General features: G+C 41.2%; 3 protein-coding genes and 1 long non-coding RNA gene across 4 annotated transcripts; 3 read left to right on the forward strand and 1 right to left on the reverse strand.

The window, feature by feature from the left end:
* Positions 1-2,407: 2,407 nt before the first annotated feature.
* LOC117992703 (uncharacterized) lies at positions 2,408-7,837 on the forward strand. The gene has a single exon (XM_034980413.1). It carries the CDS (start codon positions 2,408-2,410, stop codon positions 7,835-7,837), a length of 5,430 nt encoding a protein of 1,809 aa, XP_034836304.1.
* A 3,358-nt stretch (positions 7,838-11,195) lies between these two features.
* Positions 11,196-13,680, forward strand: LOC117992704 (putative nuclease HARBI1). The gene is made up of 4 exons (XM_034980414.2): positions 11,196-11,604; positions 11,968-12,254; positions 12,341-12,561; positions 13,244-13,680. The coding sequence occupies exons 1-4, from the start codon at positions 11,387-11,389 to the stop codon at positions 13,604-13,606; spliced, it is 1,089 nt and encodes a 362-aa protein (XP_034836305.2). The 5' UTR covers positions 11,196-11,386; the 3' UTR covers positions 13,607-13,680.
* Positions 12,801-16,089, reverse strand: LOC138403936 (myb/SANT-like DNA-binding domain-containing protein 4). Its single transcript, XM_069506288.1, has 4 exons — positions 15,615-16,089; positions 14,788-15,082; positions 13,665-14,010; positions 12,801-12,910 (listed from the first exon to the last, which is right to left on the reverse strand). The coding sequence occupies exons 1-4, from the start codon at positions 15,797-15,799 to the stop codon at positions 12,849-12,851; spliced, it is 888 nt and encodes a 295-aa protein (XP_069362389.1). The 5' UTR covers positions 15,800-16,089; the 3' UTR covers positions 12,801-12,848.
* A 5,293-nt stretch (positions 16,090-21,382) lies between these two features.
* On the forward strand, positions 21,383-22,398 carry LOC138403951 (uncharacterized). The gene is made up of 3 exons (XR_011238077.1): positions 21,383-21,479; positions 21,920-22,057; positions 22,243-22,398. It is a non-coding gene; the product is annotated as an uncharacterized lncRNA (long non-coding RNA).
* Positions 22,399-25,616: the final 3,218 nt, after the last annotated feature.

A 25,616-nucleotide genomic window follows, 5' to 3' on the forward strand; every position in this document is an offset into this window, starting at 1 on the left:
TTTGGCTTTCGAACCAGACACTCATGTGTTCATCAAGTGCACCGCCTCACGGAGCACATCCTTCTCGGTTTCAACCGATTCAAAACGAGAGGTATCCCAACGGGAGCCCTCTTCTTCGATGTAGCCAAAGCCTTCGACAAGGTGTGGCACGCCGGCTTGATCTACAAGCTTTACCATCTAGGCGTGCCCGAAAGACTCGTACGTTTACTACGAGAATTTCTCACCAATCGAACTTTCCGCTACCGTCTGGATGGAACCCTATCCTCCCCAAGACCTCTTCGAGCAGGAGTCCCTCAGGGCTCCCTGCTCTCGCCACTTTTGTACGCGCTGTACACCAGCGACATTCCCAGATCCCCTCATGTTCATATAGCCCAGTTCGCGGATGACACCGCTCTATACAGCTCCGACTTAAACTACCGGAACGTTAAAGCTCGACTCCAAAAGGCAGTCAGTAGCCTAGGCCACTGGTTCCGCCTTTGGAGGATAGAGGTTAACCCGGAGAAAAGCGCAGCAGTGCTCTTTCAAAAGTCCAAAAGGAAATCACAATACAAACTTCGACAGACTGAAATAACTCTTTACGACCGCCCCATTCCCTGGCAAACTAATACCAAGTACTTGGGTGTAACCTTTGATGACAAGATGAGCTTCGCCGCGCACATTCGTAGAGTCCGCAAGAACGCAGCGTATGTGCTCTCCCGTCTTTACCCCATGATTTGCGCAAAGAGCAAAATGTCACTTCGACATAAAGTCACGCTATACAAAACGTGCATCCGCCCAATAATGTCTTATGCCTGTGTTGCATTTGCACACCTGCCGCCCTCCTCTCTCAAACCTCTCCAAGTCCTACAGAATAAGTTTATGCGTACGGCCACTGGCTCCCCGTGGTACATGCGCAACGTGGACCTCCACAGAGACCTCCAACTCCCGACAATAGCTCATTACTTTAAACAGCTTTCCAAAAATTATTTTGAGAAAGCCATTAGACACCCCAACCCCCTAATAGTTGAGGCAGCGACTTACACCCCTGACCGAAACGACCCCCCAGATAAAAGACGCCCTAAGCACGTCCTTAACGACCCCGACGATCAAATCATGACCGACAATGCACCCTATCTCGTAGGGCTACACAATTCAACCTCATCACAGCGTCTTCGCCGGCGAAGACGAGGTCCCCGATTTCTAACGTCACCCGGACGTGGGCTCACGCCACGGCCTCGGGGGCGTACGGACTAACCAACAAAACCGACAACTCCACCCATCCCAACGTCATCCTAAGCCGTGGTCCGAGCCTCACAGGAGGCGCCCTTAGGAGGACGTTGCCCCCCGACCTCTCGAATTATTTCTTCGAGCCCTAGGGCTCACCCCCAGGCGGAGCTTCGCGCTCGCCAACCCCCCCGGTGACGCTGTAGCGGCCAATAGGGCCTACGCAGCATAGTCAATCCGAAACAACTGCTCGACACGCACTTCCACTCTACGGCTCGAGGCGAGCGGACTTCCGTCCGCCTAACAAGAAAAAGGTGTTTTACTTCACCCCTCCCCGCTGTGGTCTCTGATCAACCGATCCACCACAGTGCATGGTCCATCGAGCGCCGGATAATAAGAAGCTGGCAACAACAATCAACATCGAGCCGTCAAGAAGTCAACGTCACCAGAAGTCTGCCTAGCTGAGAAAAGGAATCCATCACGAGCTGCGGTGCATTGAAGTGGACTCCGAAGAGTGCCGCCGAAGACGCAACAAGTGAGAAGATCGTTTCGTCGACTACAGACTCGAAGGCCGACAAGCAGAGGAAGAGGAATCCAACACGCTGCGGGTGCATTGAAGTGGGCTCCGAAGAGCACCGCCGAAGACCGCAACCGTGGGAAGATCGCTTCGCTCCGCAAGACCTTCACAGTTCGAAGTACAAGAAAAGGTATCGACCCATCGCTGCGGGTGCATTGACGTGGGGCTCCGACGAGTTCCGCTGAAGACCGCGAAGCCTGTTGGGGAGGTCGTTTCTTTACAGCGAACACCCTAAGCGGTTTTACCGCGCTTTTCTGTCTGCCACCTAACGGTGCCAAACGGCAGACAGTTAAGTCAACGCCTCACGGCGGGAGCAGTATACCGGACGATACTGCCAGCTTGCCTTCATTGGCTGTTAGTCTGGAACAGTCCGACCGCGCCAGTACGGTGCACGTGAGTTGGTGGCCTCCTGGAGGGCCCGCACTAGGGTAGTCGAGCGTTCCTCTCGCTACCTGCGCACACCAACCGCGTGTTACTCTCTGCTGGGCGGTTCCTACCCCTACCCACTCCTCACTTTCCATCCCTGGGAGAGCGTGTTCCTCGGGACCACTCGAACAGGTCTGATAGGGCCGATAGGGAGGTAGGGAACGTAGGGACGTAGGGAACGTAGGGAAAAGAAGACCAAAGATGAGCCACGTCGAAACAAGGAGCAAGAAGGCCAAGAAGGACTCATCCGAGGAAGAATCAACACAAACTAACAGTACGGACGTTACTGGCAACACAAAAAGCACGGAAGACTCCGACCGAACCGCCAGTACCGACCAAACGGAAAACACAGAAGAAACTATAACTATGGAAAAGAAACAATCTAGAAGAAAAGCTGGTTCACGCACCTCTGTAAGCAGACGCGCCGAACTACAAGCTAGCATACAAGCCCAGGAAAAAAGACTAGAGGCAGCAAAAATCGAGGCCGAGCTAGCCCAAAAAAGACTAGAGCTAGCACAACTAGCAGACAGCTCTGACCAAGAGGAAGACCCAGAACAGATCGAGAGAGTAAACAATTGGGTCAACAAAAACCCAACGACCCCTCGCGAGAACGATGCCGGAATAGAAAACCTAATGAAAGCCTTCCAACAACACAAAATAGAAGTCGCACCTAGAAAACCACCAACCTACATGAGCGACCTTCCATACTTCGACGGGGATCCCATCAACTGGATCCCATTTAGCAAACATTTCACCAGCACAGCATCACACTTCATGGACATAGAGAATATAGCTAGAATAAGAAGAGCCCTCAAAGGACAAGCCAAAGAAGCAGTGAAGTCACTCTTATATACGAGTTCAACACCAGACAACATTCTGAAGGAACTGGAAAGACGATTCGGACAACCAACATACATCATAAAGGGACTACTAGCTGAACTACACAAGCTACCTAAAATGACGGAAGACCTGAGAGGTATAGGAGCCTTCGCCAGCGCAGTATTTAATGCAGTGGACACCATCAAACAACTAGACCGAACAGAATATCTATATGCCACCGAAATAGCCGACAAAATCATCGACAAGATGAATACGCTAGTCAGATTCAGATGGCAGGAGTTTAGAGCAGACAGAAAGAGAGAGCCTACCCTCAGCCTGCTCTCCGAATTCTTAACCAAAATGTCGAACGACTTCGACGAACCTGGCCCAAGCTATTCAAGATCAAAACCAGAAAACAACAAACGCCCATTCCGAAAGGCGAAAGTCAACGTCGTCCAAATAGAAAGTGAGTCAGAGCAGTCGGACGACGATTACGACAGCGAATTCGAAGAAGAAATGAAGATAGTGCTAGCCGCCTGCGCAATCGACGAAGAAAAGTGCCTCTTGTGCGAACAGGCACACGACATAACAAAATGTAACTCCTTTCTGAGAGAACCCGTGAAAGATAGATGGGAGACGGTGAAACGATTAAAAATGTGTTTTAGATGCTTAAAAACAAACCACAGGCATCTATCATGCAAAGTGAAACAATGCGCAAAAGAAGGTTGCAGCCGGAAACACCACGAGCTTCTTCACCAGGAAAGAAAACTGGAAACAAATAAAATTGTATCAGTGAACCACATAGGCACATCACGAGCCTTTCTCAAAATCGTACCAGTAGAACTGCACGGACCTAAAGGGTCGACGCGAGTGACAGCCCTACTCGACGAAGGGTCCACAGTCACCCTACTATTAGAAGAAGTCGCCTCACAAATAGGAGCCACAGGCCCCAAAGGAAGCCTACAAATCGAAGGCATCAGTGGCCACCAGATAAGGACCGAACAATCTTCACAATGTAAATTAAGAATAAGAGGCTTGTGCTCAAGGAATTACGAAAACCTGCAAGCCCACACCATTAACCAGCTGAATCTGAGACCTCAATCTGTAACGAAAAAAGACATCGAAGACTGCCCTCACCTCAGAGATATAGAAGACCAACTCATATACGACGGCTCGCCACCCACGCTACTAATCGGCCAAGACAACTGGCACCTAATAGTAACACGGGACCTCAAGGCAGGCGATCCAACGAAACCAGTGGCATCGCTAACCAGCCTGGGTTGGATCCTACACGGGCTCAAGACGGAAACGCCCAAACCAGTGCTTTTCACAAATCACACCTTTGAAAAAAAAACTGAGGATATAGACGAACTAATCAAATCTCACTTCAGTCTGGACTCGTTGGGAATAACACCCAAAAAACCAACAAACGATCCCGAAGAACGAGCACTAGCAATACTTGAAAAAACAACTCGAAGATTGCCCGAAGGCAGATTTGAATGTGGACTGTTGTGGAAAACAGACAACGAATCCATGCCATTGAACCGCCGAAGCGCACTGCGCCGACTAAACGGCATAGAAAACAAGTTTAAAAAGAACCCAGAATTCAAAATAGACTACAGCAAACAGATTACAAACCTTTTGGCAAACGGATACGCAGAACCAGCTGCCACAACACCAACATCACCGCGAACCTGGTACCTACCCCATTTCGCTGTAATACACCCGCAAAAGGGAAAATTAAGGGTTGTATTTGATGCCGCCGAAAAGACAAACGGAAAGAGCCTGAACGACGCCCTACTGGCCGGACCCGACCTACTTCAATCCCTGTTCGGAGTCTTATTAAGGTTCAGGCAAGGACCCACGGCTGTAGCAGCCGATATAAAGGAAATGTTCCTGCGAATAATAATTCGCGAAGAAGACAGAGACAGCCTACGCTTTCTTTGGCGAGAGACCGAAAGCGAGGAACCAAAAGAGTACCGAATGAAATCCCTGATATTCGGAGCAACATCGTCGCCTTGCTCAGCGATCTACGTAAAAAACCGGAACGCAGAAGACTTTAAATCAAAACATCCAAAAGCAGTGAACGCAATACAAAGGTGTCATTACATGGATGACTATCTACAAAGCTTCGCAACCCCCGAAGAAGCTTTGGAAACGAGCCGCGAAGTGGACAAAATTCACAAAAGCGGTGGATTTGAGCTGAGAGGTTGGACATCGAACCACCCAGACGCAATCAAAGACCTAGAGACTGACCAACCAGAGCACAAACATATTGGCGATCATGACAAATACGGAAAAACTCTAGGAATGATATGGCAAATAAACAACGACGCCTTGAAATTCACCCTAAATCTCCGCAACACGCCGGAAGATGTGATACACGGTTTACGGCCGCCTACGAAGCGAGAAGTAGCAAGCGCCGTCATGTCGGTATTCGATCCTTTGGGCCTAGCCACTCCGGTCCTCATCCAAGGAAAAACGCTTATACAACACCTATGGCGCACGGGTATAAGCTGGGACGACCCCATACCCGAAGACATGATAAAACCGTGGACAAAATGGGTAAACACCCTAGAATGCTTAGAAGACCTGAACATACCACGATGCACACATTCCCAAGACGAGGGGGAGCTACACACTTTCGTAGACGCCAGCGAAAATGTTTACGCAGCTGCAACATACTGGAGAACGATCGAACAAGGCAAAGTCGTCGTCAAACTCATAGCGGCGAAAGCAAAAGTCGCCCCGCTCAAGCCAACTTCGATACCGCGACTAGAACTCCAAGCCGCACTGCTGGGCTGCCGCCTAGCCTCGAGCATTCAAAACGAAATGGATAACTCCGTCAAAAGGAGATATTTCTGGTCAGACTCACGTACGGTGCTAGCATGGATCAAATCTGACCCACGCACTTTCAAAACGTTCGTCGCGCACCGACTAGCCGAAATAGAAGATCTCACTAAAACCAACGAATGGAGATATGTACCTACGAAACATAACGTAGCCGACGATGCCACCAGAAACCCACCTAAAGACTTCAATGTCGATCACAGATGGTTCAACGGACCCGAATTCCTGAAATACGATTCCGAAGAATGGCCACAAGATAAAAGCGACCGTTCCTTATTACCTACGGGCGAAGAAAAAGTACAAACAGTCGCAACAATACATCACAACGAAATGCCGATACTTGATGTAAAAAGGTTTTCATCATGGACACGATACCTACGAGCCACAGCCCGCTTCTTGCAAAGCGTCGACCGCTTTAAAGCACTTACCAAGAAAACCGAGAGCACCGCCGCTACGAAGCGCATCACGAAAGACAAAAGCTGGAAACCTCATAAAGATAAGACGAAGCGACAAAATCCACCGACCAATCAAACTCAAAACAAACCGGCAACCCCGCATAGAATAAAGCTAACACACGATTACATCGAAAAGGCCGAGAACCTGATAATCCGAGCCATCCAAAACGAAAGTTTCAAGACTGAACTCAAAACTCTGCAAGAAAATAAACGCCTCAATAAAACATCACGCCTTGGAAGACTCACCACCGTCATAGAAAATGACATACTGCATCTGCAAACTCGTCTTTCTGCTGCTAAAGACATAGCGATCTCCTACAAAAAACCTATTATACTTGACGGGAAACACCCAATCGCTCGACTAATAGTGAAACACTACCACCAGCAGTACAACCATGGCAACCACTACACCGTGATGAACGAGATACGCCAAAAATTCTACGTGACATCTTTGCGAAACACTGTGAAATTAATAGCAAGAGAATGCCAATGGTGTAAAACTCACAAAGCTATCCCTGCTGCAGCACCAGTTGGAGACTTACCAATAGAACGACTGAAACAGAAACAGCATCCGTTCACGTGTACAGCTGTAGACTATTTCGGTCCGATAACCATTACTATCGGAAGAAAGACCGATAAACGATGGGTGGCACTATATACATGCCTAACGACGCGCGCCGTGCACCTGGAAATCGCAACATCATTGTCAACCGACAACATGATACTCACCCTGAGACGCATGATAGCACGCCGAGGGACGCCAAGAGTCATATACAGTGATAACGGAACCAACTTCATTGGAGCCGATAAAGAACTTAGATACGAATTCAACAAAATGATAGAAAAAACAGAAGAAAAAGGAATTCAATGGAAATTCATACCTCCTGGAGCCCCCCACATGGGCGGAGCATGGGAAAGACTAGTGCGATCAGTAAAGACTGCATTAACTGCAACTCTGAATACTCGACACCCAAAAGAAGAAATACTGCATACGCTGTTGTTGGAAGCAGAACATCTCATAAACTCGAGACCAATAACAGACCTCTCGCTAGATCCAGATGAGCAAGAAAGCTTGACCCCCAACCACTTCCTTATCGGGCGATCAAGCGGCTCTCATCGCATGGGCGATTTTACCGACAGCGAACTTGTTGGGCTGACTACCTGGAAGACAGTACAAAGGCTTACCGACCACTTTTGGAAACGCTGGCTTCTAGAATATCTACCTACCATAACTCCAAAATATAACAATGGCAAAGGTGGATTCATCAACCCATCCATTGGAGACATTGTCATCATCATAGACAATTCTCTTCCCCGTGGTACTTGGCCAAAAGGCGAGATCGTGAAGACTTATCCCGGTCCAGACGGAGTAATCCGAATAGTAGACGTCCGTACTGTTGCCGGAATACTGAAGAGATCAACTTCCCGCCTGGTGAAAATCACACAATCTTCTTCCGCAAATAATGGTGCTCCAGATTCCATCTTCGCACGAGGGGGAGACTGTTGAAGATTGCAACAGCCATTGGCTCGAGACATCGAAACAGCTCGCTAGGAACATTACTTTTGCCAGACTAGCGCTCACGCCGGGCAACTTTTATCTATTTTTTACATTTACGAGATTAAAAGCTAATAGCTCGATACAATCGCTACTATTGCGAGACCTACGCTCGCGGTGGTCATTTTTTTTGCCATTTTTTATGTACCTACAATGTTTAAAATCTACTTTGCGGGACCTCTTCCCAGACTATGCTGTGTAATGTAATATTATTTTGTTACCATAGTAGAAATCTATTTAAATTATATATCGAATCAAAGATAAGAGAAAAACCTGTATGAACACTCGTTTTCGATACTTACTTATTAGATGCATGCTTAGATACTAAATAGAACTTATTGTACATACCTACTTGTAAGATGCTAGATAGGACATAAGAAATAATGTAAATTCTTTCATTTTAAGACTAATTTTATATACTTACTCATTGGGCAAACAGCCACCCCCTTTTAAAAATGTATAGAGGCATCGCCATCTCCTTTCATAATTAACATAAGCATTTTTATTAAAATACTACCAAAACTGTGTAACACTTACTCTCCCATAGCTGTAAGTTACCGCTTCAATTGTTAAGATTAGACTGGGAGCCATATTTACCCCCACCACACAAATTTGCTTTGTATGATTTTTTCAATAAAGAGTTTCGGAATTTCGAACGCCTCCGACCGAATAAAAGCGGGCACTTTCAGTGCTCGACACGCACTTCCACTCTACGGCTCGAGGCGAGCGGACTTCCGTCCGCCTAACAAGAAAAAGGTGTTTTACTTCACCCCTCCCCGCTGTGGTCTCTGATCAACCGATCCACCACACTAGACTTTACTGGAATTTAGCGGTCAGTTACATATTTCACAGAAAGGACCAGTCCAGTGCGTTCGTTGATTTTTAGGGTTCCGTACCTCAGGAAAAACGGAACCCTTATAGGATCACTTTGTTGTCTGTCTGTGTGCCAGTCTGTCTACCTGTTTGCCTCATTGAATCATGAAATTTGGCAGGTAGGTAGGTCTTATAGCAGACATTAGGGGGAAAATCTGAAAACCGTGAATTTGTGGTTACATCACACAAAAAAAAAAATGGTGTTCATGAACTAATAATTAGTATTTTCAATTATCAAAGTAAGATAACTATATCAAATGGAGTCTCGGTCGTTTAGACCGACAAAGCGTCATATGAGGGACAAAGACAACGCTCTACAAAGATGAAATGTCATTCTAAAGGCCGATGTTCATCACTTTCGGCCGCGTAGTCTATTTCAGGGTTTTTGAAAACTATACCCCCACGCCGATTTTGTAAATTTCACCCGAGCGAAGCCGGGGCGGGTCAGGTAGTTAGAGATACAAAAGCTACTTAACTTACCGTAGGAAATCGATTGAGACGGGTATAGGTTATGGAAATAACCTGACACAAGCTGGCAAGACGTTAGCCAACAATCTCACAAGTTCTCACGCTGCACCTATACAATATGTATGGCCTTGACAATGTAAACACTATCGACCTATGGAGACAAGCGGGCAACGAGCAACGAGACTGAATACGTACATGACATAAGTATTTATGAATTTAAGCCTTAAACCATACACAACGCGCAGTAGAAACTAAACAATAGGTCGACACAATACGATTGGTAATAAGGAATTGCACAGTAAAAAGACCTACCTGTGTAGCAGGTGACTTATCGATCTTTACAGTGGTATGAAGTGAGGTGCAACGGTATCTATGCTAGGGTAAGATAGCTTTTGTTTCCCGTGCGGTACGAACAAATAGTTTACCAATGGACAGACACAACCTCTTCACTATAGTCGTTAGACGAAAGCTTAAATCATCGCCAAATAGTTTTTATATTCGACTAATCTTTTGTCTTACGATTTTTTTTAATTTTTTATTCAGATACTAGTTAGTTCTTGACTGCAATCTCACCTCGTGGTAAGTGATGATGCAATCTAAGATGGAAGCGGGCTAACCTGGAAGGAGTATGGCAGTTTATAATAAACACATACCCCTTTGGTTTCTACACAGCATCGTACCAGAACGCTAAATCGCTTGGCGGCACGGCTTTGCCGGTATGGTGGTAACTAGCCACGGCCAAAACATCGAATGGCGAGCTCTTTGTATTACAGTTGACAGGTACCCTACGGCTGCGTTTCCACTGAACTACTACGGAGCGCAGATATGTTCAATAGATCAATCATGTACTGTTACATGACGTGATAACTTTTTTATCAGCTCTGAGCAATCTGATTGGTCAAAAACACGGTCTCCACTTCGCTTCAGTGGAAACGCACCTTAAGAGAGGAGTTGGACGCGTTGCAGTCGCGCGTCTTGTTTGTTTCAGCCCTTATCAATTTCCCACGTCCTCATGCTCATTATAAACCCGTCAATGCCCCATTAGACCGCGCCGCTCCGTTATCGATAAGAAGTGTTACTTCCCTGGCGATACAGTAACAAGGTGTTAGTAATAAATTACAGGAATTGTTTCTAGGCTAAGGACAGGATGGGATGGCAGGCTGTATTTATTGCGTTCTAGGTTGAGCAATTACGTAGCATTTTTATTTTATTTTTTTATTGAATGGTTAACTAGCGATTTTAACATAAACCTTACTAACTATAATAAATGCATAGATTTTTCTATCATGCACAACTATGTTAAATCATTTTAAAGTAAACACTGGCAAGCATGTACCTATTAAGTATTCCATATGGAATTTTCATTTTGTATTAGTGACCAAGCTTGCGGGGAAAACCTTGAAGAGGCTCGCCAAACACCGTCGGCGAGTCGCCCACGACCGCCGCCTACCCCCTTGAGAAGAGCTTTTGGGCGATAGACACGCGGAGTCTGTCGTCCGGAAAGAAACCAGTCCTCGAGTCGGTAGGCGCACCTTCGTGTTCAGACGGTGTGTAGGAACTGTATTGGGTTTCGCGAATGGCCCCGTAGCCCAGCCACCAGGCGATGCGTGGATCATCGTGGGGTTTTAGTCGGTAAGAGTCCGACATAACCTCCGTGCCTCCCCGGGCGCGGATGGTATCCATGAGGATTTCCCCACGGAAAAAAAGGCTCGCCCAACACCGGGAAGAATGGCCGATGTCCAACAATGGATAAATAAGGGCTAACAAAGAAGAAGAAGACCACTCGCGGACGGGCTCCCGTGGAAATTTCGAAAAATCCCGTTTTATTCTGTTCTACATTGTAAAGGGAACCTCTATGTAAAACAGCTTTCTAGATCAAGGGTTTGGGCTGGGCGTTGATGAGTCAGTCAGTAAGTTAGTCAAGCCTTTTCCGTATCCAAGGGTGCCACAAAACGGGACCCCATTACTAATGCCCAATCTCACCAACGTCCCATAAGATTTAAGGGACCCATAAGCATATATAGGGGCCAGTTAGGGGACTCTTTTCGTTTCACCAGTTTTAAAGAGTCCCTTACTGACTAAACGGTCCCCTATATTTAGGAGATGGATAGTTGGTCCCGTAAACCTTCACATAACTAAAAGTGACTTCAAGAAGACAAGATGGACACTGATTTATTTGATTTTATTGATAACCTAGACACGGTAGATACAATATTTGATATAAATCGTAGTCGAAGACCTAAAATATATAGAAAACGACCAAACTATTTTAACTATTTTGATGAAATAGATTTTTTTCGAAGATTTAGGTTATCCAAATCAACGACGTTATATTTGTTGGAAAAAATTGAACATCTTTTGGAATTTCCTGATAATAGGTGAGTTTTTAATATAATCAATTTTATATAAACAATTTTAATGCACCTAGGATACTAATCTGGGTTTTATTATGTTACTGGCTGCCATATTATTAAGTGTAGTGAAATATTAAAACCTTCTACCTAGTGTAGGTACACACTTACCTAAAAGCTACGAAATAAAAGCATAAAAGGTTAGGTAGGTAGTTTATTTCCCACTTAACGGTAAATTTTGAAGGGAAATTGATTGAGTCTGTTTGGTGCTAACCGACATTACCTAGGTACCCTGTTACCCTGGCCATACCTCTATCTAGGCACACTTTACTAATAATGTAGGATTTGTGCCTCACTTTACAAAATTGTACTTGTTTATATTTTTTACAGGAACAATTCCATACCACCCATAAATCAATTATTAATAGCTTTAAGATATTACGCCACAGGGAATCACTTGCTTGCTGTGGCAGATATGGGTGGTACTAGTTTGGCTACATCCAGCCGGATAGTAAAGAGAGTGTCTCGAGCAATCGTATCCCTACGTCGGGAATTCATCGTATTTCCTGATACAAATGGAGAACAAGACAGAGTCAAGCTAGAGTTCTATGGTATTGCTAGATTCCCTAACGTACTCGGGTGTATTGATTGTACACATGTCAAAATTCAGTCACCAGGTAAATTCCTCATTTTGATCAAACTTTCTTTCACTAGAAAGTTCATTTCTCTAAAAAGTCTATAAAGTTATTATTTATATCTTTAGGTGGAGATGATGCAGAATTATTCAGGAATAGAAAAGGCTATATGTCCATAAACGTACAAACAATTGCATCAGCAAAGTTGTTGGTGCAGGATGTTGTTGCACGCTGGCCAGGCTCAACACATGACTCAGCGATTTACCAGAACAGTAACATTTATAGAAAATTTGAAAGAGGAGAGTATGGAGATGCCTATTTACTTGGAGATAGTGGCTATCCCTTAAAGGTAAAATAAGAAATAACTAAAATAAATTCATTCAGTAGACCTGGAGATATTAACTTACTTACATTATACAGCTCAAAAAATTACAGACAGGCAGACAACAATTAAAAAAAAGTGTTATGGGCTCCAAGAAAGGAAAACTTCTTGATTTTAATTTTTTTTAGTACAACCAATATAACCAATGTTTACCAACTTTACAGTTTTAACAAGTATAGATAGCGTAGGTAAAATTAATAAAAAGATTATGCATAGTAAAGAATATTTAATTAATGGAAAAGTATATTATTCAATTAGGTATTTTCAGGACCATTTGCAGGCATTCCAAATATATTACCAACGTTGTAGGTATGACCTGGAATAGAAAAGAAATATTTTACATCAAGCTTACATTTATCATGATCAACCCATCGCCGGCTCACTACAGAGCACGGGTCTCCTTTCAGAGTGAGAAGGGTTTTGGCCAAATGCCATATAAAAATCCCGTGGGAACTCTTTGATTTTCCGGGATAAAAAATAGCCTATGTCCTTCCTCGGGATGCAAGCTATTTCGGTACCAAATTTTGTCAAAATCGGTTGATCGGATGGGCCGTGAAAGGCTAGCAGACAGACAGACAGACACCACTTTCGCATTTTTAATATTAGTATGGAAGTATGGATAATACCTAACAAATATTTTTATTTTCAGCCTCATCTCTTGACACCATATCTAAATCCTACAACAAGTGGAGATCGAAAATATAATGAGGCCCATATTAAAACCAGAAATGTGGTGGAAAGGCAATATGGTGTGTTAAAACGACGGTTTCCTGTACTTGCAGTTGGAATTCGTTTAGCTTTAAGCAATGCTATTAATGTTATAATAGCTTGCTGTATCTTGCATAATATATGCATATTAAAAAATGAGCAACAGCCTGTGAATAATGATGATGTTCCAGATCTGGCGGCGCTAATTACTAGGGGGCAAATAAACATGCCACTTTCTGACAGGGCATCATCAACATATGGATCACGCAGAAATCAAATGACTCAATATTTTGCAAACTTATGAATGAATATTTATGTAAAATGCATATTTTTGTTATTTCACCATTAAATAAAATACATACGTTTTAGTTGGTCGCATATTTCCGTTTTGATTTCTAATTCCCTTCTAGCTGTCTCCAACTGCAGCTGGTACAAATCTCTTTTAAATTGTAATTCTTCTTCTAAAATTTTTATTTTTAAATCTTCCGCAATAGCCTTTCTAGAATTTAATTCTTTGAAGCCTCCACATAATGTATAAAGAGCTTCAGCTTTGTCATTATTTTCTTTTAGGACTGGTCGTCGCCTTTTCCATACAGGTGTGGATTTCAACACTTGAGACAATGATGGTGTTGTAGCAATCTCATCAACATCATGATTCCCAACACTGCCTTCCTTTATTTCTATATTTTCCATATTGCTTGTACTGCACTAAAATTGTAACAAAACAGCATAAGTATATATTCATATTGTGGGTCGACTCCCATACAAAACAGACCCAGATACTGTGACAATTGTAGCCCCTAGGCTCTAGAGGTACCGTATCTTTATTATGATATATAGAGGTAAGAAACTTTATACTAATTTGACATTAAGTGAAAGACTTCTGTATTGAAAATTGTCCCATTTTTGTCCATCACATCCCTCCATCAAATGACTGATAGTAAAGAAATTATCAAAACTTGCTTGTATCTAAATATATAAAAGGAAAAGGTGACTGACTGACTGACTGACTGACTGATCTATCAACGCACAGCTCAAACTACTGGACGGATCGGGCTGAAATTTGGCATGCAGATAGCTTTTATGACGCAGGCATCCGCTAAGAAAGGGTTTTTGAAAATTCGACCCCTAAGGGGGAGAAATAGGGGTTTGAAATTTATATAGTCCACGCGGACGAAGTCGCGAGCATAAGCTAGTATATCATTCAATACTAGCTGATGCCCGCGACTTTGTATGCGACTAGGTGTTTAAAAATTCTGTGGGAATTCTTTGAATTTCCATAATGCATAAAATCAGATCAAACTGTTACTCTGTTTTGGTGCGAGTGTAGGACAAACCAACAAACAAGCACTTATAATATTATGGGTAGTGATAACAAGGTTTGCCCTGATTACTACTTCAGCGGTTTCAACTATTTGTTGATAGATCAGACAGTTTCTCCTTTAAATATACATAATAGTTACTAGAGAATCTTCAAACACTTACATTTTCATCCTGATATATTAAAACTTCCATCATTTCATCACCAAGTATTGGTAATGAACTGGATTCAGATTGGATTGGATTAGATGAACTTTGTTGGTCGGCATCTGAGTCTTGGACACCAGCTATGCCTGTACATCCTCGGCCCATCAAGTCACTCACTTGCTCCAGTATTGGGTCAGCGTTAAAAGATGATGGGCCGCCTCCTGTGCCAGTGTAACTGCTTCTGCTACGTGATTTGTAGAGCTTTGCATCAGTCTTCATTTTCTCCCAGACTCTCATAAGGGATTCTTTACTTCTGAAATGTTAGTGATAGGCTATTATTAAAGGCAATTCAGTATAACTATCAATACTATCTACTATAATATTAAGAAGTAAAGTTTGTAATTTTGTTTTTAGGATGTAATCTCTGGAACTACTGAACCGATTTTGAAAATTCTTTCATCAGTAGAAAGCTACATTATTCCTAAGTGACATAGGCTATATATTAATTACAAAAAATGAGAGATCCCAACTAAAATTGTAATAAGATATTCGTGTGAAGCCGGAGCGGTTCGCTAGTAGTAGATAAAGAGGTTAATGTATTGAGAAGATAGATAGATACTTCTCAATCAAGTAAGTAAAATAAAAACTTTATTACACACATTACATACGAAATTGCTAATGTCTTGTAAGCAAGGTTTATGTTTATCAATAACCGTGAATGGAAAGCTGGAAGCAATCTCTATTTAGAGATAAGCATTTCCAATGTAACTTAATTTATTACTACTATGTAACTACAATTTCGGTACATAAAAATAATAATAAAATAAATAAATAAAATAACTTACCTAGCCGTGCTCCCTGTGGAATTAAATTGTGTACACAAATTAACCCACGCTTCATTCTTCGCTTGATTTGTTGTGCCATCCGTCTTTTTATTTAAGATAATATCTTTAAAAACATCCAAAAGCTTTACTAATCTATCTTTTTCATCAAATGTGAAATTTTGGGATCGCTTTCTTTTATCGGCCATAATAATAATAAAATAAAAACTTTGAAAACTGATAGGTATTTAGAGCAGGAATTTATGAGTTAGAAATGAAATAACTTAAATGTGTTCGTAACTCAGTGAGTATAGCAGTGAGAATATATTTACAACTTAAAAGGTAAGGTTTATATATCCAAATTGCACAAGAACGTTAGGAGTAGGGCGTGGGACTCCAGGTACATTTGGTCCACAAAAATAACTCAAAACTAAACCGTTACTGATTAACAATAAATTGGAAAGCTTAAGTACTACCTAGTACGTACTTACTATAAAATGTTATAATGGAAATCCTAACTAACTTAAGTAAACAATTTGCAATAACTTGCGCAAAGCACCAGACATCATAAACGGGCAGTTTCGTCCTCTAACGGGATAGTCCCTAACGGTAGATACGGTACAGGTACCTAGCTAACTAAAAAGGTAAAGTTTGCGTTTTATTTATTGGGGAATTATTATTTATTAATTATGTATTTCACAAAATGAAATCACGAAATCACCTAAACCAAGTCAAACCACAGATTAAACAGAGTGTCAAATACAGTGACTTGTCAAACATAGACTTAAAGTAAGGTGTTTTTATTATATATTCACATAAAATGATAATATGTTTCGGTCAAAATACAAAAGAAATATTTCTTCGTTAAAATAAAACATAAATACGTATTTTTTGTATAAAAATAAATCATTTCCGATAAAACCGGTAACTACAACTTTGTATCAAGCACTATCGTCGTAAAAAATCTGTCACATATGGAGGAGTCCCATAGTTAGGGGCCTGTTGCGTTCGTGAAAACAAATTTTAGTTAAGGGTTGGTTTAGGGGACCTTTTAGCTTAGCGGTCATTTAACTATGTGTTTGTTTAGGGGATGTTCGTGAAATTGGGCATAAGCCTCCGCTGTCTGGAAAAAAAATACCACATCGATAATAAAAACGAAAGTTGAAACACGGGTTGCTGCTATAATGGTCACATGTTGTGTATTCCAGAATATAGATAAATTATTCGAGTTTTTATGGCTAATGCTACGTGTAATTCCATTGTTAGGTATAGTACGCGACAGGTTGAAATGGCAGTCGGGGAGGGAACACCCCGCACAACCGCACAACCACTGCGCTAGCCCGGTGCGGGCGAGCACGAGTGACGTGCGGGTGTGCGTGGCGTCCCCCCGCCTCATATCCCATTGCCATCTCGACCTGTCGCGGACTATACGTGCCTACTTTTTAAATTGCGGACTTAGACCTAACGACGGAAATCGAACCCACGAACCCCTTCTTTTTTCGCCAGAATTTACATTAATTTATTTTAGTACACTGGAAATAATATTTTAACTTTTAATTACACACAAGTTCTAACACGAAACCTTTCAAATCAAGCGTCTCAGTACAAACGAGTGGGGTCCACCGTTATTGTTATCGAGACGGGGTCAAATTACAACATCTGCCAATACAGTCCGCCACGCATACACTTAGCCATAAATCATACTCACTAACATAACCTTTATGACTATTGTAATAAGGGTTAGGTAAGTGCGGCCAGCTGTACGTGACTCAGCTGTGGGATATGGGCTGTTTCATTGCGGAGTAAAGCAATTTATGCAATGAGCCAAGTTTACTATAATATTTTCTGATTAAAGTTTTTACATGGTGTGTGCTAAGTCACGACTGTTTATTTTATTTTACAACCTATTGCTAGTGGATGATTCGTCTATGTACGTTAAACTGTAAAAATTAAGTTTCTTTCAGATAAAGAAAAATTAGAATTAGAAACACTGACATACAAATTTTTTGACAAAGTAGGTAGTACATTCTTTATAAAACTAATAGATTAGATATGTATGTGATGCCCGCGACTTCGTCCGCGTGGATTTAGGTTTTTAAAATCCCGTGGGAACTCTTCCATTTTCAGAGATAAAAGTAGCCTAGGTATGTCCTTCCCCGTGGTGCAAGCTATTACTGTACAAAATTTCATCAAAATCGGTTGAACAGATGGGCCGTCAAAAGCTAGCAGAACAGACAGACAGACACACACAGACACACTTTACGATGATTACGCTTTGAAGTCGTACGGTTCAGTAAACTTACCTACTTTAAAAAAAATTACAAGTTTTCTTAGTAGATAAATGTGCCTACTTAATATTTTCTAAACACTTTAAATTATTCCTTAATTTATGGACGCCAGCGAACGTCAATGTAAGTGCCTATCGATATCGGAATGATAACAAAATATATATTTAATCCGAGAAATATCACGTTTGATTTACACAAGGCCTAGATAAAATTCTTATAAAACTAAACTAGGAATCTTACCTTTACAAAAATGTTGTTATTTTAAGAAAATTATAAGTTTAGATTAACTATAGTTACCTACTAGTGACCCTACTTCATCCAACCAGGCAACAGAGACCCAAAAATCTACGCGGACGAAGCTGCGAGCATCATCTAATGTAAATATGCACAAAATTATTTATTTATGAAATTTGTGTAGTCCGCGTGGACTACACAAATTTCAAACCCCTATTCCACCCCCATAGAGTTTGAATTTTCAAAAATCTTTTCTTAGCGGATGCCTACGTCATTATAACTATCTGCATGCCAAATTTCAGCCCGATCCGTCCAGTAGTTTAAGCTGTGCGTTGATAGATCAGTCAGTCAGTCAGTCACCTTTTCCTTTTATATATTTAGACTAGCTTATGCCCGCGACATCGTCCGCGTGGAGTACACAAATTTCAAACCCCTATTTAACCCACTTAGGGGTTGAATTTTCAAAAATCCTTTCTTAGCGGATGCCTACGTCATGATAGCTATCTGCATGCCAAATTTCAGCCCGATCCGTCCCGTGGTTTGAGCTGTGCGTTGATAGATCAGTCAGTCAGTCAGTCAGTCAGTCAGTCAGTCACCTTTTCCTTTTATATATTTAAGATGATAAGAAAATAACCTTACATTTATATGTGCACTACAAACTGTCTGGTTGGTAAGTACTGGAACTAACTTCAACTAAGTTAACTAACTAACTAAGAGTCAAAGCGCACTAGTATACTATTATATTATATTCTGACACCAAACTAAATCGAAAACTATTTAGCATTTATAACTGTACCAAACAGAAATTATCGTTTAATGCTCACATTCCCGGGATAGCGACAGGACCTATTAGCGGTGAAACAAACAATAAAAGAAAGGGGGGAGTTAGGTAATGACTGGATTACCGGGTGCTGCTGCCCCGTGTCACGTGGGGTCGCCATATGTCAGGATTTCCCGGAAGTGTCTCACTCTTATTACGGTCAGATAGGGTCACCAATTTTTAGGGTTCCGTACCTCAACTCACTTTGTTGTCTATCTGTCTGTCGGTCTGTCAAGAAACCTAAAGGGTATTTCCCGTTGACCTAGAATCATGAAATTTGGCAGGTAGGGTCTTATAGTAGACATTCGGGAAAAAATCTGAAAACCGTGAATTTGTGGTTACACCCCCACAGGTGTTGAATTTTCAAAAATCCTTACTTAGCGGATACCTACGTCATAATAGCTATCTGCATTTTTGAAAATTTTAGCCCGATCCGTCCAGTACTTTGAGCTGTGCGTTGATAGATCAATCAGTCAGTCAGACAGTCAATCACCTTTTCCTTTTATTCGTATCTAAGATGTGTACCTATGTCCTATACTCTCCACTTACAGTCAGACTGCATTAATTAATTCCTGTATTGTAAACGTAAAGCTTTTCCGCGCCAATCCAGCCGTGTGACAAAAACTTTCGCACGGTTCACACCAAAAGTGGAACGATCAGAGTCGGACCGGAATATACATCGTAAGTGTATGTGCTCTATATACAGGATAAAAACAAGACCACTTTTTAAGGTAATGAGATTAATCATACTTCCGGCGCTTTTACAGTGAAATTCAAAAAACATCTTTTAAATATGAAAAAGTTACAGATTTAGTCAAAATTAATTTAATTTATTTATTTTACCAAATTTTACTTTCTCATCTACACCTTGCGAGCTATCCTATTTTATTTTATTTTTTCTTTACAATTTTCCTATTCTTACAATTTACAACATCTATTTAAATGTTTTATTTCTTATTTCTTCTTTTATGCTCTAAATCACTTTAAATTTAAAAACTTTAAACACTAAGTATTTCATTCTATTTATCAATTTACTCGCCAACTTTACATATTCTATGCCACTGACGTTTGGGTGATATAAAAGGCGGTCAACCCACCACCACCCATGGCCCCACCAACCTCGCGGTTATATGGGCCGAAACGCGGGAGGGCGCCAGTTCGGTACTTGCTCGGTGGCTCTTTCCCGGGGCGCCTTCTTGACTCCCTACAAGTTCTTTCCTTTCTGCTTCCTTGTCCCCATTATGTCACTCTCCCCATTCTGGGGCAGACGTCACAGATACGGGAGATTCCCGTCGCCGTTCGTGGTGTCTCCTGTTTCCCACATCCTCTCCTGTCATTGCGTATCTGGATACCTAACTCTCGCTTCCCTCCTTTGAGCTCGTCGCGTCGTCATCATCCTCCTCGCTTCCTTCCTCTTCCTCTTCCTGCTCTCCGCGTCCTCTTCTCCGTCGTCGCTGCCGCACTTCCAAGCAGCTCCTTCTCCTGTGCCACGCGTGCGCGAACTCCCGCAGTCCTCGGAAGTTCACCTCCGAGGAGACCAGGTCCCGGTAGTATACCGGGCCCACCTCCGCATGCACCATCCCATCCAGCATCTTGCTAAAAGGCATAAAAGGCGGTCAGTGAAAATCAGCGTTGGGGCGTCTGGTACCTCAGATATTTGCTATAGAGGTTTGTGTCTGAGGGGCCCGACACGTCTCAACACAAGCTGAGTGGCCTACCTGTTCGAGGTGTTGCACTGCTGTACAGGACGATATTGCCTACACCATGTACCACCTATGTACCTCGAATAAACATTATTCTATTCTATTCTATTCTAATCATTATATGCAACACATTTACCGATATAGCTAAAGACTAAAGTATATATGAATAGTCAATGTGCCTTGTTGACGGTGCCGAATACGGAACGGATGGTTCCGAAACGATTCCGAATACGGAATGGTGATTTTTTAAAACATTGATTTATAGTATATAATTTATAGTATCCGGTATAGACATGATAAGTCCATTACCCTATTTTAAATAGCACAAGAATTAATATATAATGTAAGCAAATAAATATTATCATCAATTTGTTGTACTCTTATTCCGATTTATTGTTTCAAGTTCAAATAGTCATATTGTAAAAACTGATGTCAGGACATACCTATCAAGACACCATAGAAATATTATGTTACTTTAATTTTTTTTAATTTTCAGTCACTGAGACAAAGTGATTACAACTTTTTCGTTCATGAATAGTAGATAAGTAAAAGTAAGAATCAAGATAACACAGGATAGGAAATATAAGATAGGACACAATCTGTTACCTAAGCGAAGTTGATAAGGTGTAAAAATATTGTTATCCTTTTCACAATGTTCTTTGCATTACTTTTAGACTTGCGGTCCGTCGTGAAAACTTCGTACCACACATCCGTAGCGAGATATATGTAAAATATCAAATGAGAAATGTAACAATTAAGGAAGTTCGCACAGTCGGAAATTAGTCGCCGGGAGTGTCGTCGAATGCAACTGCAGATTGCGAAGAGCACTAACTACTTAGAAATAGTAAGCTTCCATACAGTTTCATGCCTAACTTAATGTGCTATGTGGTAAGAAGTACATAATTTAGATTTTAGAGTATTGTCTGTTTATCGTAATTTTAGAAATACATAAATCAACTTAGTACCGAATGTAGGCAATGTAACATCTATACTAATATTATTAATACGAAAGTGTCTGTCTGTCTGTCTGTTACCTTTTCATGGCCCATCTGCATAACCGATTCTGACGAAATTTGGGACAGAGATAGCTTGCATCCTGAAGACGGACATATGCTACTTTGTAGCGCTCCGCTATATTTTGCTTTTTGAGAAAAGTAACTTGTGCTGAGTCTCTTCTGGGCTCTATAGTCTCTACTCATTAGAATGTTAAGAGAGAAAGATAAATAAGAGAGAGTTGAAGAGTTACAAGTTAGCCTCTATCAAATAAATATTTTTGCATTTTAGAATTTTAAAGTCCAAACGCATTTGCGCTGCGCTGCCGGACGCGACGCGACGCGGACCCTCGCCCGCACCGGATTAGCGCGGAGGCTGTGCAGGTGTTCGGTGCGTTCCCTCCCCGATTGCCATCTCGAACTAGTATAGGTAGGTACTACTATTATGTATTATTTTGAAACGTAATGCTACGATAGTCCGTTTTGCCTTATAGTTAGCTTAAAAGATATGCAAATCGCAGGACCCTTCTCGGAGAAACGCGAAAGCAACGCGATTTGCCTGGCGCTTTAGACCTTCTGGAGTCAAGGTTTTCACTCGTATCACGATACTTGCAGGCAGCGCGAACCCTTGCGTTGGACAATGAGCAGTCAACGCAAGGCAAGCAGACTCTTCGCCCGCGCGTGGACAGCTTGCGAGCGACGCGATCCGCTGACGTTTTAGATCGTCCAAGCGTTGCGGAGTTGATGTAGTGAGCGTTATGTCCATATAAAGAAAACTAACCGCACGAAACGAGGCGGTGCAAATCGGGTGCCAGGTCGCTCTAATGAGCTATGACCTTAATAGTAATTAATAAAACATACTGTCGCATCTGAATTTAATCATCCTACCCAACAATCTACGACACAGAAATCCTACTATAATATTATAAATGTGAAAATGTGGATGTTTGGATGTTTGTTACTCAATCACGCAAAAACGGCTGAACGGATTTGGATGAAATTTGGAATGGAGATAGATTATACCCTGGATTAACACATAGGTTATTTTTATCCCGGAAAATCAAAGAGTTCCCGTGGGATTTTGAAAAATGTAAATCCACGCGGACGAAGTCGCGGGCATCAGCTAGTATAAAAATATAAATAAAGGAAATGCAAGGAAATACGTCGCCAGGAGAGGCATCGCCGGCAGCTGTAGATTGCAAGCGGCACTAACTTCATAGGCACCGGACACAGTTTCGTGCCTAACTGAATTTACCGCGCGGAAAATATTCTATGAACTGTAGTACGGTGGCAATAGTTTGTTGAATTAAACTTGGTTAAACGTCTAACTTCCTCCTGTTTCTGATGTTTGTTGGCCGTTGCGCCGTTGTATCAACGGGGAGGTTTTATGAATAGCTAGCTTATGCTCGCGACTTCGTCAGCGTGGACTACACAAATTTCAAATCCCTATTTTACCCTTTTAGAGGTTGAATTTTCAAATATAGTTTCAAAGCGGATGTCTACGTCATAATAGCTATCTGCATGCCAAAGGAGATTGCCCATTTTCTTAGGAGCTTTGGGCCCCCTTAATATAATTGTTGTCACCATGGTTTTAATTTTATTTTGTATACAAATAACTACCTTTGTATATTCTGGAAACGATTTCCATTTATTCACCTTGGTTATAAAGAAATCTTATTTTTTATGCTGCTGATATTGAGGTTATATTTAATTAATACTTCTTCAAAATAAATGGATGTTTACGATTCTGACTTTAATTGTGGATATTTTCAATAATAGAGTGAAAGAAAAGTCGTAATAAAACATATAATCGTAAAAATAACACATTTTTTAAAAATTAATTTAAGTTTTGACGCGACGCCACGAAAGAGGGCCCGTTCACGGGCGATCTCCTTTCAGCCCGATCCGTCCAGTAGTTTGAGCTGTCCACTGATAGATCAGTCATTAGCCAGTTAGTCTGTCAGCTTTTCCTTTTATAAATATAGATAAATAAAAAAGTAATAAAACTTGTCTCCTACTAAGTAGGAGCTTGTAGTTTTTAATAACTGTATTCGGAGATACGTATTTCAAGGAAAATGTTCACTTATGGGAGAAATGAATGACAAGATAAAAGAAACTAATTGGACGTATTTTTGAAAAAAAAAATTAAGACGAAATTGAGACATGAACAAACTGATTACAGCTGGGCGATTAAATAAATATGCATCAATATAATTTTTACCTAATCCAGCATATAAACATAAAAAAAGTTAAGGTCGGTAAAACAAAAAAATTGAGTAAGTAAATAATTTATTAAGTTTATTAGATATGTTTATCGTCGATAAAATTGGATATACATAGTTTAACTCTATATCATTATTGAGCACTTTATGAAGACTCATCTGTGTGTGCAGTGTGCACAGCTTACAAAGCCTTAGCGAGTACAATAAAAAAATTAACAATAATTATTATTTACAATGAACGTCTGCGAAGTAACCTGTGTCTACAGAAAAAAACCGGCCAAGTGCGAGTCAGGCTCGAGCAACGAGGGTTCCGTACTACAGTCGTATTTTTTAGACATTTTGCACGATAAATCAAAAACTATTATGCATAAAAATAAATGAAAATCTATTTTAGAATGTTCCTACTGATAAAGCCGTGTTATATAATACTCCATTTGGTATAGTAATCAATCATACTTTGAAAATACTAATCATATTTTGTAAATGACCAAACTTTAATTTTGTTTGTGATGTGACCACAATATCTTTAATTAGTCTTCTTATTCACGATATTCTTATTTCCCCCACCTTAAATGAGCTACAAGACCTACCTACCTGCCAAATTTCATGATTCTAGGTCAACAGAAAGTACCCTATTGGTTTCTTGACAGACCCGACAGACAGACAGACAAAAAAGTGATCTTATAAGGGTTCCTTTTTTCTTTTTGAGGTACGGAACCCTAATAACTGCAAGGTCTTATCTGTATAAACTTTGTTGGTGAGAAGTAAAATAGGTATCTACATAGGAGCAAAATCGTGATAAAAATATCTTCGTTGACTTGTTAATAAGTACTTTACTTTTGTTCGCCGACTTCATTAGTAAAGCACTTGAACAACTGCATCCAAAACGTACCTGGAACAGAAAGAAATGCAAATTTATTTATCTAGGTCATACTGGAGTCATACTTAAAGTTACTTAGTTACCTAATCTAAATATATAAAATGGAAAGGTGACTGACTGACTGAAATTCAACCCCTAGGGGCTAAAAGGGGCTAGTCTCTTTTAAAATCTGTCTAGGATGGGACATGTTTACCGAAGCCCTGATTCTCAATTGACATTCCAATCGTAACTTTATTGACACCACGTCAATAATTTTGACGTCACAAATGCATTTTTCACACAACAATTTTTTTAGTTAGTAAGTAGGTAATGCGAACGAATGTCAAAACAAATGGTACTCTACCTAGAAGTTTTTCAGTTTAGGTACCCAGGAATACACAGGCATCCTAAAATCAACCTAATTATTAGATATGCTTTTGGTGTTTTTCCTAAAGCATAATGAAAAATTCTTTGAGTTTTTAAACATTTAAGTACACTAACACTTGATTGAAAATATGACGTTTGGGAATTCAGCCGTTAGAATCACATTTACTTAGCTTACTTAAACTACGTAACAATACAAAACAGTTTTAGTTGACGCAAACTATTAAACTCTAAGTTAAACAAAGGAAGCCTAAATGCTTTCTTAAAAGCCGAATATAAACCTTTTACCGTTAAACGGTCGCATTTTATTTACTGTCACTATGCACGATTGAAAACGTCATTTACATTAACACAAAGTAGCTGAAGCTCAGAGCTGTCGCTATCGCGATATTATCTCTTAGGCGCTTTTACACTGGGCCGTTAAACGACTTCGACGATTGGTCGTTTTTATTTTATTTTATTTAAATACAAGTTAGCCCTTGACTGTAATCTCATGCAGTGGTAAGTGATGGTACAGTCTAAGA

Source organism: Maniola hyperantus, chromosome 22, assembly GCF_902806685.2.
Source record: "Maniola hyperantus chromosome 22, iAphHyp1.2, whole genome shotgun sequence".
NCBI lineage: Eukaryota > Metazoa > Arthropoda > Insecta > Lepidoptera > Nymphalidae > Maniola > Maniola hyperantus.